Source organism: Vidua macroura, chromosome 5 (genome assembly GCF_024509145.1).
Source record: "Vidua macroura isolate BioBank_ID:100142 chromosome 5, ASM2450914v1, whole genome shotgun sequence".
Taxonomy (NCBI): Eukaryota; Metazoa; Chordata; class Aves; order Passeriformes; family Viduidae; genus Vidua; species Vidua macroura.
The window spans coordinates 69,333,525-69,354,481 of NC_071575.1; the positions used below are offsets into that span (position 1 = coordinate 69,333,525).

The 20,957-nt window shown below is 43.2% G+C and overlaps 1 protein-coding gene across 1 annotated transcript in view; it reads right to left on the reverse strand.

The window, feature by feature from the left end:
* TAF3 (TATA-box binding protein associated factor 3) overlaps positions 1–19,645 on the reverse strand; it is a 113,649-nt gene extending 94,004 nt beyond the window's left edge. Inside the window, exons 1-2 of the mRNA XM_053978028.1 lie at positions 19,411–19,645; positions 9,147–9,389 (exon numbers count right to left, since the gene is read on the reverse strand). Coding sequence (XP_053834003.1) covers positions 9,147–9,389; positions 19,411–19,576 — 409 coding nt within the window. The 5' untranslated portion in view covers positions 19,577–19,645. The remainder of the gene's footprint in view (positions 1–9,146; positions 9,390–19,410) is intronic.
* Between the last annotated feature and the right edge of the window lie 1,312 nt (positions 19,646–20,957).

The following is a 20,957-nucleotide window of genomic DNA, read 5'->3' on the forward strand; positions in this document are numbered from 1 at the left end:
TCCTCCATGCTATTCCCAGTTGTGACTGTCAGACGTAATTAGCGTTGTCCGCACGCCAGTGAAAAATATTTGTTTAAATAAGCCTGGAACCCAAGTCCCACATGCACAGAAACCCAGAGAAACGTGGAGAAACTCAGAGAATATTAAGATTCAAATATGCTGTGCCTGAACGAACATGCTGCTCTAAATATTTAGAAATGCAAAGTTCATTTGCTGAGATGAATATCCATAAAAATCTATGCAAGATAAGGGGTATTAAAATTATTCACTCTCCAGTTCAGGATGGATTATTTGGCCAATCTGTTAAGCTGCACTGCTCAGACACCCAGAATCTGTACCATCCTCCTCCCCTCAGGGAAAAGAGCTCATAACGTTTGAAGAAAAGTATGCTCCATCCCAACTGTAGAAATACACATGAAACACAGAGTCTTCCTTTAACACAACCCTTTGGAATGGGAAAGCAGCAGACATCAACAGTGAGAATGCAGAGGGCAAACAAGTTCACCAAAGAAAATAAATTAAGCAGAATGCTGCAGATTGAAAAGTGGCCAGAAGAAAGGCCATTTAAGTTGTTATCGACCTCTTTCAAACACACACACACAGAGCTGAACTTCAGTTTATCTCTCCATATAAAATACCACCCCTGGCAGCGAGGCGTCATCGCTTATATTCATCACCAAAAAATTAATCTCAAACCAAGTCAGAGAAATTTGTGACTTACTGTGTTACCACCTGAAGACCCACTGTTTTCCAGCCTTGGGCTAAGTACAAGCCAGATCCAGCCCTGCTCAAGTTTAACACTGCTCCTCAAAAACACAGGTATGCTATGGTAGGCTTTGCTTAACCGACCCAAACAATGCACACTTATACACAACATGCACACAGGGTTACATTTTACCCAGTCACGCTGTTCAAAGAAACAGAATCCAAACTAGAGAAATACAGAAAAATACTGTCTTGTCAAGTCATCAGAAAACCATTAATGTTTCTAATGAGTGCAATTACGAAAATGAAAGATTCCGAAAAAACAGAACTAAAGATGAACTTCAATTATCCAAGCATCTGGCTGCATGAACCAGGGTCATGTCTCCAAATGCCTTCTCATTTGAACTCTCCCTGTTATCCATCCAACTTTGTGTTTCTCCGAGCCCTGCAGAATTAACTGGAATTGCCTACACACAAAAATGAGTTATCCCTTCCTAATGACTTACCCAGTCACTAGCATTCTCTTTAGCTGACAGCTGGAAGAAACAGGAGCATGTACCAAAGGTGTAGAGTGGAAGAAGATGATCTCTAAGGTCCCTTCCAACCCTAATCCTAAGAAGACACTGAAGTCAAGAGCTGTATGGTAAAGTTAAAGTGCTTATCTGTGTGTGGCAAAAGACAAATAATTCAAATGAGCTTTCTTAGTCATAATTTCAAAAATTAGAAGGCAGAATTCCTTAGACTTAACCTGGACTGTACCACCTGCAGAAGTTTATAATGAGTCATTCCCCTGATTAATGCAAGAGAGATACAGGGTCCTGTAATCCACTCGTGATCTTTGTCTAGACAATGTTTTTTTCTGATGCTGAGATCAAGGTTAGGCAGGCTCAGCTATACTTGAAAAGGTGCACAAAACACCAAACAGTATCTGTTCCCAAGCTCCAAGCATGGATATTTTTCACAGGAGGTAAGAAACATTTCAGACACTTCAGAGGTGTTAAACTGAGAAAAGTTACTCTGCAAGTAACAGTTTTCTGGGCAGTTGTGTTATTCAGAACAACTACCTGGAGGGCCAGCTCCTGAATTCCGAGTGCCGCTGCTGCTAATAAGCAGCAGGAGGATGTTGACATTGCTTAAGGCCACGTCTCAAAATCAGACATACATAGGTCTCAACCAGCTTATTCTACTTCTACATCCCAGTACAAAATTAAGGCTTGCTTGGACTGAGATGATTCTCCAGAATTTTGGCACAAATTCCCATGCAGGTAGGTAAAAATCAAATTTGTGGCTTTGCTCCCAGTAGCTAAAATGATTTTTATTTGTTTTTTAAGTGCCAGGAATTGTTAGCAATCACTAACATGTTCATTAAGTTAAAGCATCCTTGGTGGCAGAAGACAGAGAAAGAAAGAAAAACATTTGATTTAAGAAAAATAGGAAACATTTCTGCATGAAGTGAAAACACTGAAAAATAATAAAGTTACATGGTCAGCCCTTAAAATAGGCCAGTTGTGCTTCTCTTTTATGCTGCTTAAAGAATCAGGCAGATTTTCCATTTCCCACTCTCTTCCCTCAAGTCCCCAAAAATACTCAGAGCAGTCTGGGGAAGTCTGAAAAGACCAAGAACAGTAACACCCAGCTATCAGATGATAACCTAATTTGAAACTTATGCTTCCAAAGGCACAAAGGTGTCTGATGATCCAGCTGAAATAAAATCCTCAAGCATAGCTGCAGTAGGCAGTGCAGGAAGCAACACAGGCACTAAACAAAGTCACACATTGTCAGAAAAGGGAAAAAACTGATCTGACGTGACGAGTCAAGACAAGTGACAAAAGTTTTGCTGAAAAAGGATCAGTAGGAAATTAAAATCATGACAGCATTTCTGTTCAAAATACACAAGACAATAGAATCCTTTTATCACAAAGTCCCATTTTCTCCTCCAGTTTTATTCGAACCAAAATTGCAATTTGCACATCACAATGCAGTGAAAGGATCCATGACTTTCATTCCCATTCCATATAAATAATTTACTGCAAAAGGCTGGCTTTTATCAGGCAACTTCTGTGTTTTGTAGTTTTTATTTTTGAATCCTTAAGAATCACTAACTTGTAAGTTATTTAAACAGGTCTGAAAAACAGAAAAATCTTTGTGAGAAGGTTTTAAAAGGATGATACCCCCTTGAAGTCACATTAGCTTCATTTCAATTGCTATATGCAGCAAATAAAACTAGATAGCTTAAGAAACTAAACAAATAAATTTTCACAATGCTGAATTTTTGTGGTTAGTTTTACTAACTCCTTGCTATTACTTGTAAAAAATTGGAGGCAGCATCTTTACAAAATTTATTTTCTGATTTGCTTCTTCATGTATAGTCAGGTTCCACCTGATTTATTTTGAAGGATAAAAAACTTAAAAGACCCTAACAAACAAAAACATGAAAATTCATCACAAGCCTCTTCTACAATTTAAAAAAAAAAAAAAAAAATTTTTAATCTGTGTCCTCCATTCCCCACTTCTAGCTGCCATTAAGTTTCTTAAAAAATAGCAAGAGTTTTGGGCCTTTTTTCCAAAGACATGAATTATTAGAAGTTAGGTACTAGTCTCCTAGACAATATAAAATAGTGCATGTGTCTGTCTCCACAGTCTACAGATCCCAGCTATGTGAGTTAGTTCCTGCCACAGAAGAAGTTTTACTATGGCACTTATTACATTGAGGTATTTTTTCCTCTAAGTGCTGCAAATTAAAGAAGCTTTCCTGTAAAAATTTATTTAACTCCACATTTTTTAAAAAAAACAAACTTCACTAAATCATTTTTTGCAGGATTTCACTGGAAATTATGCTTTTGATTATGATACAGCTTCTTAAGAATAGGCAGAGATACAGTTGTCCTTCCAACTACAGCTCTATCAGCACGCCTTGCAGAAAAATTATTTTTCTGTTAAATGGCAAGATTTAAAGCAGGCACATTTTCCATACACTTTTTTTTGTTCCTGTCTCGTATTTTCCTTTGAAACCTGCCTCTCCTATTGGCTCCTTCTCAGTGCCTTTCTTCTGGCTGCATCTCAAGCTCGGCTGCTTTTCTCATTTTGTCTTTTTCTCCTGTTGCTCCTTCCTTGCTGGGCTGCTGCAGACATGAGGATTCCTTCTCACAAAAGCAATCAGAGTCTGACTCTCAGGGCACTGCACACACAGGTAAAGGATGCCTGGAGTATCAGCAACCAGGCACAGGGAGCAGCCAGGAGCAAAATCTTCACACTCTGGTAGGGGTTTAAGTTTTCAGACTGCTTGAATACACAGTACCTGTTTGTCGAGGAGTGGTGGTTTCCTAACCAACTGTACTGGAAAAGCTCTGTTGAAAAGATCACTGCTGCTTTAGAATCATTGGTGCAGCTGCTAGAATAAGGGAGAGTTAGTCTATGGGGTTAAACTAGAGCTGGGGAAAGGCAGAAAGGTGAAAAAATGACAACAGCGAGACCTGTGCTACCGAAGTGAATACCCCAGAATCCCTTTAAAAGCCCATCATATTCTGATTTACAAAGAGGGACTGGCTTTGTTTAACCCTTGGAGAAACCAGAGCCTGAAATCACCCTGGTGTGAGATCCACGGCTTGCTACATTCCCTTCTGGACCATGGTCACAGAAAGCACTGCCAGCCTGAAGGGACAGTGACAATTTTTAAGTTCTGATCTATTTCCCACTGGAGCTCGACACTAATGCTTTTTGTCACCCTGATGCTTAATGCTTTATACAATTCTAGCACTGGCAGAACCTAAACAGAAAAATGTGCTCTTTTGATTAGCACCTTGCTTCACCAGCACCCCAAATTCTCATCAATTCAAATGAGATTTGCAGCAGCTACCACGGCATGAAAAAAACTAGAGATGTGCTGAGATGAGCTGCAATTTGACAGCTGGGTTTCCACGCTTCCAGGTGGCTGGGAGCATCAGGTTTTGGGAGGTAACAGGTCCTAGCATCACATCACCAGCAAAAAGGGGAAAAGGCAGGAGTGTAAGAAGATCAGCAATTTTAGGCTTTGATCTGACAGGGAAATAAAATGCTCTGACAGAAAAGGCTACAAATAAATCTGAATTTGTAAACTGTGCCAAGAACTCGTCCTGACTCAATGATCAGAAATACAATGCCACTCTTGAGCACACATTACCAGGAATGAAAGACAACAAAATTTAATGCCTGGTAAAAATTACATTTGCTCCCAGATTGTTTTCAAGGGAAAGGAGCTGAACCTCGAGGAGTGGGAGTGAAGCAGAGGACAGGAAAAAATGCAGCTGGAACTGCAGAGAAAATCTGACTCTCTAAAAGCTACCCTTCTCCCCACAAAATATCTAAACTAGTGGGAAGAGATTCTCATGTCTTCTCCCTCACATCCTGCTTACATGCACCAGCACAACCAGAGTGTAAGAGAGGAACAATGGTCTAATGCGAATACCACAGACTATGAACAGCACTGCACACACAAAAACAATGTGTTTTCTTCAGTTTTTCGGACAGAAAAGCAGGGATGGCAGCCTGTGACTTCAAAAAGTCACAAAAAGAGAGCAGTTGACATAAAGTGGTTATTTAAAAAAAATTATTATTATTTTTTAAATGAAGTGATAACAAGAGGCAGCAAGCGTAGATAGAGATTAATTCCAGGAAGCTTAAAAATAAGGATCCCGTGGCACATGCAGGATTCACATCTCACTTTTCTTTGTTTTAATCATGGAGAATGGTGCATGTTCTTACAACACCAGGACTCAGGCCTCTCAACATTATCATAAAATGCAACAGTGATTATTATTAGCTGTGGAGAAGTATCTGGGCTTTCTCAGCTGGCCTAGTTTCAGCACATACTGTTTTGCTTCAAATGCAATCAACAAATTCTATGAAGTTGATTTATTGCAAAATGTATGTTCTCTTGCATTAAAGCACAAGAAATAAAGCATGACCATCATGTTTTGTAACTAATTTATTTTTTTCTCCTTTTTTAATCTGTCTTACAAGTTTACCATGACATTTTAGTGACAACAGTGCTAAACTAACTCAAAAACAAAAAGGAGACTAATTAAAAATAGGCAGACAGCGAACATCATGATACATTGGCATAAAATTATCCCTTCAGTGTCCTTTGTAAAAATACTGCTAAAAATCCAACATTTTCCATGGCAATACTGAGTCAGATTGTTTTATAATATATAGAATTTTATATGGAGATCCTCACAGCTCAAGCATTTGGTTAGAGCGTGCACTCCATATTTAAGGCAAGAAAACATTTTCTGCTTTCTTGGAAGAAAACTTGTATCACTGAACTGAACTTCTAACTGACACAACTTATGATTCTTGAAAACTTATTTGCCTTCCTCCCTTTCCCCCACAACTTCAGGAATCACTCAGAGTTCTTTCAGAATTTCTTACTGCTGAGCACAATGAAGGAGATGGCTCCTCTCAGGTTGGAAGGGCTTTCTGCTCTTATGGACTTCTCTGGCAATGATAACTACGACATCTCTCGAGCTGCTGGGCAGCCTCTGCACAGCCTGAACCACCACCAGTTCTGGAGTAAGTGGAAATAAGAAATTGGTTACATGTGCAGAACTAAAGGACTTTTGGGAAGGAGGGCAGCAACACCTACTGGTCGTGGTGCAGACTGAACACTGCTTTGGTTTTTAAATTAACAGTACTGATAAAAGAGTTTTTTCTTACTAAAAGTCATGGCTACATTATTGCTAAAATATACCAGCACTCATAATTTCTGACCCCAATAGTAAATAAATATTCATAACTGAGTTGAGCTCGGGGATTGATATAAAATGGGACATAAGGAATCCTGCTGATGATTCCCTAAAGTCACTGTAAGATTTACAACACACATCTTAATGTGCACAAAGCCCTTCTCCACTTCTAATTATTGCCTATTCAAAGCAACTCAGATATTTTGGACTGAACAATCTGAGCAGCCTCATTTTTTTTTATACACTATAAATTATTGCGAAGTATTTAAATGGCTTCTGCAATTCTTCAGTATTTTTACCATGCATTCCTTTAATCTCCAAAAGTAAGTTTTTCTTACAAATTTTACTTGGAATAATATACAACAAAACATATACAGAAGTTTTATGATCCACCTCATCCTTTTCAAAAATAAACCACAGAGTACAAACACCATTTTCAGAAAACACTTAATTCAAATTAAAATGTTCTCAACTGTAAATATTTTAAATCAACTATAACAAAGCTGCATTCAGCAACTGTATTTAATGCTTCCTTTAAATTTCCATTAAAAATATTTTAGTCATTTTTTCAAGTTGTGTGTGTCTATAGGTCCTCTGATACACTACCCTTAGGCATCAGAAGTTTTCCTGGTTCTCATCCAACTTTGGAAATAATATCTTCTTGCTTCAGGTGTTAAAAGGATTCATACATTATTTATAAGGACTGCTAAAATCTAACTCCTGGATCTAACTTGCAAGAGAAAGAGTATAAAAAGTTACATATAGAAAAAAAAGAAAAGGCACAACTGAGCACAACTGTCCCCATTTCAATTTTTAGCCTCTCTTTGTTAGTCGTGTATTGCCAGGCTGAGTCTGTAACTCTCCTCTCTCCCTCCCCACGCTCAGATATTTGTCTGCAGCTGCTTTGAGACTCGCTGGATTTGACTTTCTTGCATATTTTAAAATATGATTTTCCCAGGGAAAAAAACTAAAACAACTGCAACACTGCTGGGCAACTTATTACACTTCAAAGACACCAGATTTCTCTGACAGAATGGTGTTTGTTTACCTCCTGAAGAATCAGGCTAAAGCGAGCAGCCAGAACAGGGGAGCTAAAATCCCCATTCACTTCCCAAAGTCTTCTTCCTCAGTACTCTTCTTTTATATATGCTGTCTACTCATATGATATTTACATTTTGTTTACCTCTTCCTGGTTTGAGAGAGTTCATTGTTAGATTTTTTAACAAACTTCACAAGGGTGAGACTTGTAAGGATCTCCTTACCAATTTAAGAAAGTATTTCTGTTTGAACAGCAGTTTCATTTCCTGGCTTGTATTAAAGCAAGAAACACTGAAATGCTATTGATCTATAAAACACAACTAAAGGAAACAGAAAATTAAAAGTCTACAGAGCTTCAGAAATACTCACCAGGATGAGTAAGTCCTTACCTTATTACTGGAATGAGCATATTTGTGCTCAGAACACACCAAACCCAGTACCTGCTCCTCAGATACCTGTTCCTGACCACAATTTCACTTGCTCTAACTGGAGCACACAGCAACTGCATCTTTAGCTGAACATGATGTCAGAAAGCTTGAACATACACTTCCTACAGCTTGCTAAATCACTGGAATACTGCCCCATGCCACGCTTGTAGCAGCCCAGCAATGGATTTCTTTGCCCAACAAGGTGATGTTGCTTATGTTCATCCTCACATGGGCAGAGTTTTTACACCTATTTCAACATGCAGACTTTGAGCCCTTACTTCTTAAAAAAGGAGCATGATATCCCTTCTGTCCCCACAAAATTCTAAATTATCTTGTGCAGGTTGCACCTGTTCATAACACTCTTTTGGAAAGTTAAGTTCTTCTGTCTGGAATTTTTATACCCACGACCTTACATATATTTATTTCCACACAGAGCACAGTTGTGTGCTGTTCGCTATTCAAAGGGCAAGTCAGATTAGGTGATGTTTCTTAAAGGTTTATCTTATAAGCAATCAAGTCTCATATAGCTGAAAAACAGAGAAAACAAGTATGCTTTTTCCACTGCCACAGTTAAAATTTTCAGGTCAATTGCATCTCATAGCACTTGTATAGCTGGTTTCACTGTTTCTGCAACCCTTGCCTCTGTGGGACAAGAAAGGGAAGGAGCAGCTGGAACAGTGATGATGAAACCCTAATCAGTGTTAGCAAAGAAACTTAAAACCCAGTACAATGCCTCTAAAATACTCTTACTTCCTATATCTTAAAGCAGAATTCATTTTAATTGGAAAATGAGGTTTTTCTGTTTGGTTGGGTTTGGGTTTTTTGGTGAAATTTGCTACAAGTAAGGAGAAACAGCTATCAGGAGCAGGAAATGCTGTGCCAGTCTCACCAGCCTTCCTTCTTCTACCTTTACCAAATTACAGAAGCTCTTGCAGGATGCAGAAGGGGGAGGCTAACACATAAAAGGTAATGCTAAGCACTTATTCCTATTGTCATCTGAAAACTTAAAATTTAGAATGCATTATTGAAATATGGAGTAACATGCTGAATTTTTGGCACAAGTTAATCTGGAAGGAAAGCAAAAACAGTGGAGAACAAACCTGCCACAGCACTGCTACCTGTTTTGCAACCCTGCTTTGGTTACACCCCATGGTCCCTTCCTGAGCCACAGGGCAGCACAGCTTGAGCTGCTGGGGGATGCCCACAAATTCCCAAATACACCAAAAGTGAAAGCAAAGGATGGATTTCGCACCTTCTTGAGAGGAGACAATAGGTGGCAGGTAATCAGGGATGTACTCCTTCCTCTCTTCTGCATCCTTACTTCCCAGCTGGGGGAACTGGAGGACATTGTTCTTGCTGACAGGGAACGAAGGGATTTGATGTGCAAAAGTGACAGGTTCAATATTGTGTATGTAATCTTCCAGCTCGTGCAGGTTAACCCCCATAAGCTTGAAGGCATCGCCTACGTCATCCAAAATTGGATCTGTGCGGCCATCTGGAACAAAAAAAAAGCAACAGGAGAACAATATTTTCACAGAAATCCAGGTTAAAAAATTCAGCCTGAAGATGCTTTGAGATTACAGCCCCCCAGCTCATCACCAGTAAGAGAGGTGGATTTACTGCCCCACAGTTCTACCAGGTTTACTTTCAGAAGGGTTTTGTTTTGAGCCATCACTTTGTTTCAAATCCTACCACTGAAGAATTGCACTCCAGGAAGCAAATCGAGCCCAAACGAGGGAACAACAACAGGCAGCTTTACCTGGCAACAGTCAATTAACACCACACGACCCCTTATGCAGAAAGCGTTCTTTATCAGTTGGAACAGATCAAACATTATTTCTCAACCTAGAAAAGGAATAATTTCTTTTTTTTCTTTTTTTAACTGACTGTTGTTTACAGAGGGAAAAGAAAAAAAAGGGTCTCTTGATATAAAAAACCTTCACAAACTATCTTTCCACCAGATGAAATCTACAGGCTTCATAAACTATGAGCCATTTCATCTACTGGTTAGCTACACCTCCTGGATAAAAGAGAGGAATATTAAGTAGTGGTCTGATGAGGAGACAATATTTTATACTATACTTCAGGGACTGATTTCCTGGGGGGCAACTTAAGATTGATTCTACAGCAAAAATCTTGCTTTCTTCACAAAAAGCACAGTGAAACCTCCCTGGCCAGGCAGTTGGGATCTTTATTTAATAGGATTTCCAAGAAAACAGTCCAACAGAGGATGCAGTTTGTGCTATACAATTAATTTGGCTCAAAGCTTTAAATTACACTTGCAGAAGTCCAAGTACCTCAGTTTCCCTGACTTGACAGAGGAAAATCCCTCGAAAGGCCTCCGGAGGGAGAACTGGGCACCTGGCTTTGGCAGCCAAGGCAACACTTCGAGTCTCTTCCTGACTTTTCATAACAACAATAACCCAAAAACAATGCTGTAAACCCCAAACATGATTTTTAATTCAATAAAATGATATACAGAATTATTACAATTCTGTAGAATTGGCTTATGAAGATATTACATCCCTATATGATGATAAGCTGTGATTTACTTTAAAAAGTAATTATGGAAAAGCAGCCTGTGCTTATTGAAGGAACACAATGGCTATTGTGGAGGCCTGGCTCCAGAGAATGGGGGGATGCTCTTTTGTTTGTCCTTTAACCTAATCTCTTCTTGGTTTATCTTGAAGCCAAGGCAGCTGAGCGGGCTGGTTCTCACATCACTGCATGAATTCCAACCCCCAGCCAACTCACGCCTGCAGGTACGTTTAGAAAATGAGAATTTTGTTCTAGAATTTCCCTTCTTAAGTCTTGTGGTGAAGATAAGGATAATACTCAGATTATGGGGTTGATTCTCAGCTCTCCAACACTGGCCTCTTGTGTGACTCTGGGCAAGACTCGCTTGTGTTTTAATTCTTTCCACAGCTAAAAGGGAGATCAGACCAAGTTACTGCCAGTTTTACCCTCCTGTATTTGGAATGTGAACTCTGCAGGGTGAGAAGCACCTCGCAGTTTGTGTTTGTGTAATACCCGTGTTTGTATAAGTGCAATACCAGTCTGCTTTGCAAAATCCAGGCTTGCATGCACATAATTACATAAGGATATCACCACTTCAGAGTAGTTATGAAAGCCTTATACTTAGGGGGGGAAAAAAGTGTGCTTTATGCTTAAAAAATTAAATTCAGGTAATTGACACCACTAAGAAGTTTTGTGTTGCTGCTTTTAGTTGCTCTGCAGGCTATGAAGGTACCCGTGAACTCACTGAAGCATTTTCTAAGCTGTCAAGATTTAACAGGTACAAGTTTGACAGAGAGCTGAAAAGAAAAACTTGGGGAAAACTTTTTAAAAGTCTTTCCTAGATCTGCACATGATCTTTTTAACGTCCAGAAAAGTGTGCTGACATGATTAGCAAGTGATAAATGCTAAAAAGGAATTATTTCTACAAGTGCTTTTTAAGAACACGTGGCAGAGAAGCAGCTACTAAGTGTAACTGAAGCATGGAAATATTTAACAACTGTATCATAAAACAATTATGTGTATTAGAAAGTGGGTTCAAAAGGTGACCAAAAAAACCCCAAAGAAGATTCAATTTTCCCAGAGCTTTGACATTTGCCTCCAAAGAGACAGTGCTAAGTTTAAAGTCTGATTGAAAGTTAAAAATAATGTTTAAACCTGCAACTGTCAGAGGGATGAAAGGATGGAGCCGTTAACCCTTCTTTTCAAGAGAGTGTCCTCAGTGATAAAAGTGTTTGAAAAAACTTTCAGGTCTGTATTCATATCTGTATTTAAAATCAAACCAGCTATCGACTGGAAATTATCACAGCATAAAAATACATTAAATGTATTTCCAGGTTATTCATCAAATAAAGACTTTATATTTTTATTTCAACAGTTTAGCATTTCTCTTCTTTCTCTGGCTTAATAAAAAAAATCAGTAAAATAGCAGAAGCCAGACACATGAAAGGGAATGCTGACAAACATGTAACACACTCTCTCCTGGTGTTTCATTTAGTCTTTTTTCTGTGAGCAAATGATGCCAAGAAAAGAAGTTTAATCTGTGCATACTGAACTTATCTCAATATTCTTCACATATCTGTGCTATCCTCAGTTTAAAAATTCAGATGCTGAAGCCTTCCAGTGAAATAATTAATCTAATGTCACACAGCAAGTCAGTGCCAGATCACAGACACTTCAGAGCTTTGGTTTCCAGTCTCTGCTGTTCTTTATACCACAACATTTTAAATACTATCATTGTTCAGGGAATGAGAAGGAAGGAGGTGGAAATAGTTTATCCAGCAAGTTACAACTCTCCTCCTTATGCCCCATGAACAGTGAACTAGGAAAATACCTTTCTCACAAGATTTTAAGCTGCACTATCTCCCTGAATGGGAATTGTGCTCCAAAAGTGGTAAAGCTGTGCCAGCAGCAGAGCTAAATTAAGACCATTTGGTCTCAAAACAGCTCACCAGAAACCTGTGGGAAAGCCCATGCAGCTAAGATACTCTCAGCTTCCCTGGGTATGAGAATGAGCACCAGGTGAGGAGGAATCTGCACATGGAATTGCATCCCAAAAAAGTACTGGACTGAAGTGATGGGCAAGGAGAATCCAGGCAGAGCAGAGTATTTGTGTGGAAAGTTATCCAGCCCTCAGTCCCACTGCTCAGCATCACCAACCCATCCACAAGGAAAACCTAATCAAACAGAATGAGGATGGAGCACTAATCTCCCCTACAAACAAGGGTTTGGGCTGTGGGGAAAAGGAATTTTTAGAAGCTCCTAAAGCTGAATTATTTTTGCAAAAGTCACAAGAACTCCTCCAGCAAACAGGCTGGCCAGTGCTTATGTCATCCAAAGGCACTGTGAGGGGCTCTGTGGCAGTTAGGGAACTGTCTTGCCTTAAATTCTGTCTCAGGAATAGCTGATTTCCTTTTGTCAAACTCACCCCCTCCATCTCCTCCTTCCTGGCCCAAAGTTTGTATGAATGAGTGAAAATTTAACAGGCAAGTAAGTACAGAACAGAAGAGCTTTTAGTTTCATGCCAGGTTTCTTAAAGGAAGCAACTACAGTTCTGTAATAAATATACTGAGAAAAATTAATGAGTCACCACCCATGCAACATGCACACGTGTTATTAATAGCTCAGCATTCTCCCTCACGGCTGCTGTAAAAGAGATTTTTTTTAGATTTTATTTTAACCAGCAAATTATTAGGTATAGCTCCTTGGTATTTTAATTACAGGCTCTATCACAAATTCCTTGTGCTCCAGCATGTCACACAAAGTTACTCCAGGATAACTGTTTCATAGAGACAACACAGCTTCTATCCAGCAAAGTCATAAGCATGCACAATAGGTTATTTAATAAGTTTAGATGCCTTACTTAAATGCACTTAAGTGGGGAAAAAAGGGTCCAATAAATGTAGTTACCAGTCAGGCAAAAGCATCTTCTTGCTATTGGTGCTCAGAGTCTGCTCCTCCTCCCAGTAACTTCAGAAACGTCAAGCAAAAAAAACCACATTGTCCTTCTTTATATTAGTAGCCAGTAAGAAGTTAATTAGCTTAAAAGCATCAACACTTAAGGTTATCAGGACATAAAATGCACACTTATAATGAATGCTGCAGGCCCAGGATAGATCCTTGCTACAAAATCCTTCAAGGACCAGCAGAGAGAATCATCTCATTTAAACTGATCACCAACAATCTAATCCTTTCATAGAGATTATTTCTGTATAGTGGTAAGAATGAAGTAACTAAAAAAAAGAACAAAACCAAAGAAAACATACGAGGTAAATTTGACATTATAAAGAAATAAAAAATTGGCTGATGCCAGGTGAATTCTCTCCTCTGTGGTAATTATCAACGAAAATACTGGTCTGCTGTTTGCATTCTCCCTTTGTCATAATGAAGTTTACAGGAGACTGTGCAGACCTTGGAGCAATTTTGGAGCCAGTTTTGCCTTGGAAAACATTTTGCAATATCAGTAATTTTTCCTTCCAGTTATAATACTATGCTCCCCAGATCAGAACCTGCCTTTCAACAAAAATGCAGCTGCATTAATAATACCAATTTCAATAAAGTCATTAATATTTTTATATGTATATATAATTAGTATGTAGTCCTGCAAGGAATGGGGACTTGGACTCAATGATCCATGTGAGTCCCTTCCAACTTGAGATATTCTACAATTCTGTGTTTGCATAAAAATAATCTTCAAAAACGTAGTCAAACAATATGAAACCAAATACCAACTTTTAAACTTTATTTCCTAACTGTTAGCAAATTTTGGGAGGAAAAAAAAATCACAGCATATAAGATCAACACTGAAAATGGAAGGAAAGCAAAGGAAAATACACCTCTAAATTCAAAAAGTTAATTATCCAGCTTGTTACACTTCTAGATGGAGCAGCAGGTAATCTAAATTTGTCCTGTTGAAATATGCCCAGGTGCCCTCAGTGACAGAAGTTAAATAGCTTCTATCTGACTGGTTTTTAGAGCAAAGTACCACAAAAAAGAGGCTTTAGGAGGTGTGAGCAACAGCTCCCCTCCTCATCCCTCCCATGAACTGCACCACTCCCATAAACAGACTGGAAACTGAACTCCCTCACTGGATGTGTTAAGAGGTAAAACATGACATATTCTGCATGTCTACAACCCACTGCTCAAGCTACATTAGCTAAATTCATGGCAAAGAAAGCAGATTCTGATCTGTCCTCATGGACAGCTCCCCAGTATAAAAAAAACCCAACCTACACAATCCAGAGCAGATAAGTCAAAGCACTAGCTCTGCCACCCCTCTATCAAACCATATGAAACAGGAGGGCAAAACAAAGTGGCACCTAACAGGAAGCCTTTCCCTTTTCACCTCTGCTTAAAACCAACAACAACGCAGAACTCTGCTCTCAGAAACCACTCCACATCGGTTTGTTTTGTAGCCTGATACCTTAATTACATACTCCAACACTGGTTTTCAAATATTTAATTTAAATTTTAGGATAAAACAGCTCACAGCATATTGAATGGTGTTCCTTTGACAAGCTTTCCACAAATTTGAGCAGCATAATATGGTGTACTTTAAGAGGAAAACCCTGATTTTCTCCCTGTAAGTTCAGCCTCTCCCCCACCCCCCAACACATCATTCAGAAGCATTTCACGGCATCAAACACATCTCAAACCCACTTTGCAAATCCTTTCGCCTTCTCTTTGCAGCCACAGAAGCTCCCATCAACTACAGCTACTGCAAATGCAAAGAAACAACAGCAGAAAAGTAATGAAAATCTTGAATGTAGCTCTCCTAATGGGATGTAACAGCTGGAACAAAGATCTAACCCAGCTGGGAGAGCCATAATTTTCTTCTGCAAGTGAGAGGACACGTGAGCAGCGATGACAGGCTTTTCACAGCGATACCACAGTGTCTCAACTACGTCAGAGTAAATCCATTCAGTTTGGAACACAAAGATTATGTCCCTCAGCTGACAGCCCTGCTAACTCAAACCCCACTGGTCTGACTCTGAGATAACGCCCTGACAATGAAGATGCTACAATTGGAATTTAATTAATTCTACTTATGCAAAACCATGGCAGAATTAAGCTCATTCATCCAGAGATGGGTTTGTACAGTAACTTATTTCAGGAGCAAAAGGAAACAATTCTGAAATTGCAGGGAGATGTCAGCTCAGTATTAAGATGTTCTTTTACAAACCTTTATAAAGAAAGAAATACAGGGATCATTTTAAGAGACATTATACAAAAAATAGCACATCACTGGCACAAATACAGCATATTCCCCTTCTCCTCAAAGAAAAAAAAAAAAAAAAAACCACAAAAAAACACCAAACAAAAAGACTGTGATACTTGTGGTACTTCCTTCCCCATTCATAGAGGGGACAAATGCCTTTTGCCACTTTCAGTAAGCAAACCCAAAGCAAGAGAGGTATGGCTGAGCTCTACAAACTCCAGTCCTCAGCACCAAAAAATTTATTTGCATCATCTCTATGTCTTTTTCTCCCAGTCTTAGAAACACTGCAGCACAAGCATCTTCCCCAGAATTTGTAACAACCCTATGAAAGGACAACTGAGGCCAAACCTAGGTGAGCTTCTTTTTCACCTCAAAACTCCTACCTCCTAAACCCTCTCTGTTGTCTCCTTTAATCACTTTAAAGATAATTTCTTTGTGGATAGGGATACAAACTTCAGAGCTGCATTTATGCTGCTGGGATATATGGGTTAATATTGAACAGTCCCATTTCTAGACTAACTTGCTCTCAAAACTGGGGAAAGTTGTACAATTAAACCTATTCAACCTGAGAAATCCACTTTGCAGCACACAGTTATTCCTAAGCTTGGTTACACTGGCACTGTCAGACTTGAATTCAATTATTCCTGAAATGATGAAGCAGAGCCAGGAGCAGGTACACTCAGCTCATCACTTTGTTTCATGAGGGATCCCTGCAGCAGTGAGAACTTCTCTTCCCTTCTTCAGAGAAGGAGCACAACATCCAGCAGCAGCACTTCCAGGTTGTGGTTGCTCCTCTCCTGACCAAGCCACTCACAGCATGCTTCCCATCTCTGCACACCCTCCAAATTCACCCCCACAGAGGAATCCAACACACCCAGCCCTCACAGTTCCTTGGATCTTGATGCTGCATCCAATCCAGCACCAGCTGACAGCAACATGCCTCTGATGTTCCTCTCAACCTGTGGCTGACACCTCATTAGCACAGTTCCCACAGCTTGGACACAAGTACTGGCAAACATTCCCAGTGGTGCATTTCAGGGCTCCCACCCCTGTTACCTCTCCAGCAACCTCCTGCAGGTCCCAGCATATTCTCTGAACTGGTGGTGGCTACAGTAACCCTCAAATCCACGAGTCACCTTCTCCCTACCCTGGACTTCAGGCAATCAATTATCCATCCCAGCTCCAACCCCTGCCAGACCCAACTGCTCTGACCTCTGCCCCAGGGGCCCTCCAGGACCCTCCCAGCACACATGGAGCAGCAGTTGCCTACAATGCCACAGCTCTCCAGTATGCCAGAGGAAGGGGGGACATGTCCCTCTTGGCACAGCAGGCACAAGCAGCCCTGTTGTCCCAGGCATACAGCCTACATCCACCTCTCCAGAGTACCCCTGCTCCCCAAAGTCCCTCCACTATGGAGATCCCCCTTCATCTCCTTCCTATTACTCACAGATGCAGCAGGAGCACTGGCAGCCCCATCTGTGCACACAAATCTCTGCCACATGACAGAGATGACACATGACACCCTCCCTGCCCCACATGTAGGGCAGCAAAGGCTCCACACACAGACCCATGACCCTCTAACCACACCCACAGCCTGAGCCTTGCTCCTCATTCCCACATTTCCTGTGTTTAGAGCCGGCAGTGACCCTGACAGCCTCCCTCTCCCTGCAGATTGTCACCTCCCCACCCCTTCCTGACCCACCAGCACCCTTTCCTGACATTCCCAGACCCAGCACACGCCTACCACCCTCTCAGCCCCACTGGCAGCATTACTGACCAAGCAAGCAACTGGGCATCCCACCCTCCAACCCCCCATGTTCTGCAGGTACCAGCAGGACATCCAACCTCTCAGCAGCTCCACTGCAGGCTCTGCAGGGACACTCACAATCCCAAAGGACACACAACTGCATCCTCTACCACACACGCAGACCCAGCAGTGGTGCTCCCTTCCCAACCCCATCAACACCCATATTCCACGCTCCTGTGTGACCCAGCCAGCAGTCCTTGGCACTGATTCCCAGGCCTCTCCTCCTTCTCTTCTCCCACTTGCTGTAAACTCAGCCCTTCCATGCTCCCACCCCAACACCACCTCACTCCAAATCCAGTGAGGTCCTGGGCATTCTGCTCCCCCACCATCATTTCCAGCTCCTTCTGTACAACCTCAATGGCAGCATTGGCTATGTCCAGTCCCTCCACATGCAGCCAAATCTCTTCCTCTGCCTCCACACGAGGACACCCATACCTCATGCCACGTGCACTAAATTATCCCCAGCCCCAACCCACCCCTTCTGCACTCCACAATTCCAGTGTGCAGCCCTGCCACACTCCCACATCCTGTGCACTACAGCTCCACTTCCCCCAAAACATGTTAGGGCATCCCTGCCTTCCCACATTCCCCACACACATGTTCCCAGTCCCACAGTACCACTGCTTCCCCCCTCTACACAAACATTCCCAGAGCACCCCAGCAACAGGACTTCCAGGCACACCACTCCCTCCCCATGCAGGAGGGAGTCCAAGCTTTGCACCCTCCATCCTCAGCACTTCCCCTTGGGCCAGAATAGGAAACCCCACACACATCTCCACCTGCACTGGGCCCCTACAGCCCCCTCAGCACTGGCCCCAGGCACAAAAGATGACCCAAAGATGAGCCATGACAACACAGCACCAAATCCTCCCATGTACACATCCCACCAGGAAAAGAGGCGGGCTGCCCCTTCTCCTTCCAGTTCAATCTCCTCCCAGATTCAGAACATCCCAGCAATGGGGCCAACACTCCCCTCTTCCCCTCCCATACTTGTGTCTCCCCCTCCCCAGCACCCTGCATGCTGTAGCCAGAGAGACTGGGACAGCACCCCCATGTCCCCACATCCCAGACCCGCTGCCATAGAGCCTCCTTTTCTCCAACTCCAGCCCCACAGTCCCAACTCCTCACCCATACCCAGACCCACTGCCCCACACTCCTCCCTGGCACCAGGACCCCCCTGCCCCAGTGCTGCCCCACGGCTTCCCTCCCCATCCTCCCAGTCCTGTGCACTGCCCCACGGCCCCGCTCCCCTTCCCAGAGCCCCCAGCCCATGGGCTGATCTTCCCCAAACCCACACCTCGCACTCACTGACCCAAGACCCCAGCACTGCCCAAATCCCACCTCCCCGCACTCTTCTGCCCTGCCCAAATGACCACACCCCCATGAACCTCCCCTGCCAAGCATCCCCAGCTCCTGGCACTGCCCGACCAGCAGCAGCTTCCAGCTGCCCTCCCCACACCTCCACAATGCTCCCCCACAGCCTTTCCCCACTCCCAGAGCCCCCAGCGCTGCCCAAACTCACCTCCCTGTGCCCTCCTGCCCTGTCCCCCAGACCCTTGCCCTGCCCAAACCCACTCCCTGTGCCCTCCTGCCCTGTCCCCCAGACCCCTCCGCAAATCACACCTGTGTTCTCCTGCCCTCCCCAAGTCACACCTCCCCATACTCTCCTGCACTGCCGCCCAGACCCTAGCACTACCCAAATCCCACCTCTCCGTGCCCTCCTGCCCTGACCCCCAGACCCCAGAAGTGCCCCAAACCATCTCTCCGTGCCCTCCTGCCCTGCCCAGATCCCACCACCCCGCGCTCCTGCCCTGCCCCAGCAGTGCTCAGCGCTGTTTCCTTGGCGGGATGGCCGAGACTGGCAGGGCTCACGGAGCTCACTCAGCCCGGACCCTGCTCAAGCAGGGCCACTCACAGTGGCCTCCGAGGACCGTGTCCAGCCGCATCCCCCCCGGCCCAGCCCCAGCCCGCACTCACAGAGCTCGCAGTAGCGGTGGCAGCCCCGGCCCAGCCCCTGCAGGTACCGCTGCAGCACGTCGGTGAGCAGGTCGCAGGCCGAGACCTGCACGGAGTCCCAGCCGAGGGCCTGGCAGATCTGCGCCACCGACACCCGCAGCAGCCAGCGGGAGTAGGTCTCGCACATCCCGCCGGGGCCGGGGGGCCGCGGGAGCTCTCACGCACCGCCCGCCACCGCCGCCATCGCCGCCGCCATCTTGGCGCCGCCCCGCCCCCGGCAGGCAGCGCCGCTCCAGCGCCGAGCGCATCGAGCGGGGCGGGGCGCGGGAACGCCGCCCCGAGCGGCCGAGGGCCGCGGCGCTGCGGGACGCGCTGGGGTCGGGAGAAGGGAAATGTGTCAGCGTCGGTATCTCTGCACCGCTAAATGTCCCCCACTGCCCGGAGGGTGCCACAAGGCTCTTTACAAGGGCAGGTAGTGACAGGACGAGGCGGAACGCCTTCAAACTGAGGGGAGTTTTTGATGGGATATGGGGAAGAATTTCTGCACTGCGGAGGTGATGATACACCGACACGCGGTGCCCGGAGAAGCTGGGGATGCCTCAAGCGTGCTGGTACTCAAAGTCAGGTGGGACGGGCTCGGAGCAGCCTGGGATAGTGAAAAGTGTCCCTGCCCATCACAGTGGGTTCAACAAGATGATCTTTAAGGTCCCCTCTAACCCAAACCATCCTGTGATTCTATGATCTCTGTAAAAAATCTCATTATCTCAAAATAAATATAAATATCTCAATATATCTCAGAGACAGCTGTCAAGAGGATGGTGCCAGACTCTTCTAAGTGATGTCCAGTGACAAGATAAGCAGCAATGGCCATAACAAAACCAAATCACAAGATGAAGAACTTCCTTACAGAGGGTGGCAGAGCACTGGAACAGGCTGCCCAGGAAGATATTTTTCCTCTTTTTATTTTCCTTTCCAGCTGGATGGAACATCAAATTGGCAGCAATGAGGAAAAAGTGTTTCTGGGTGAGTTGTTTAATTGGAAAAAAAAAAAAAATTAACCAAGTAGGAAAAGGGTGGAACTCCTCCAGTGGCAAAAAGGATCCAGAAACAAAATTTACAGTAACTGAGTGGTGTAGGAGGTGCAGGGAGGAGCAGCACAGCTCTTACTCAGTGGTGGCTGTGGAGATACACAAGAGCTAAACTGTAACTCAGAAGCTGCTTGAAACTAATCAGAGCATAGGACAGAACTGTAAATAATAGAACTCTATTATTATTGTATTATTACTCTAGTATAAAACCCTAATTATTTCATAAATTAGCACTTTGGTTTATGAGTAGTCTGTTGTATCAGTCACACTCACATCTCACATCTGCAGCCTGAAGAGCAAGACCTGGACCCTGAACAAAGTCCTGAAGCTCCTGGTTTGGTTAACAGCTCAAGGTCCTGAGGGTGGTGCCCCTCAGGGCTCCATACTGGGACCAGCATGAGCTTCTCTGGGCAACCTGTGCCAGGACCTCACCCCTTCACAGCAAAGAATTTCTTCCCAATATCCAATCTATCCCTGCCC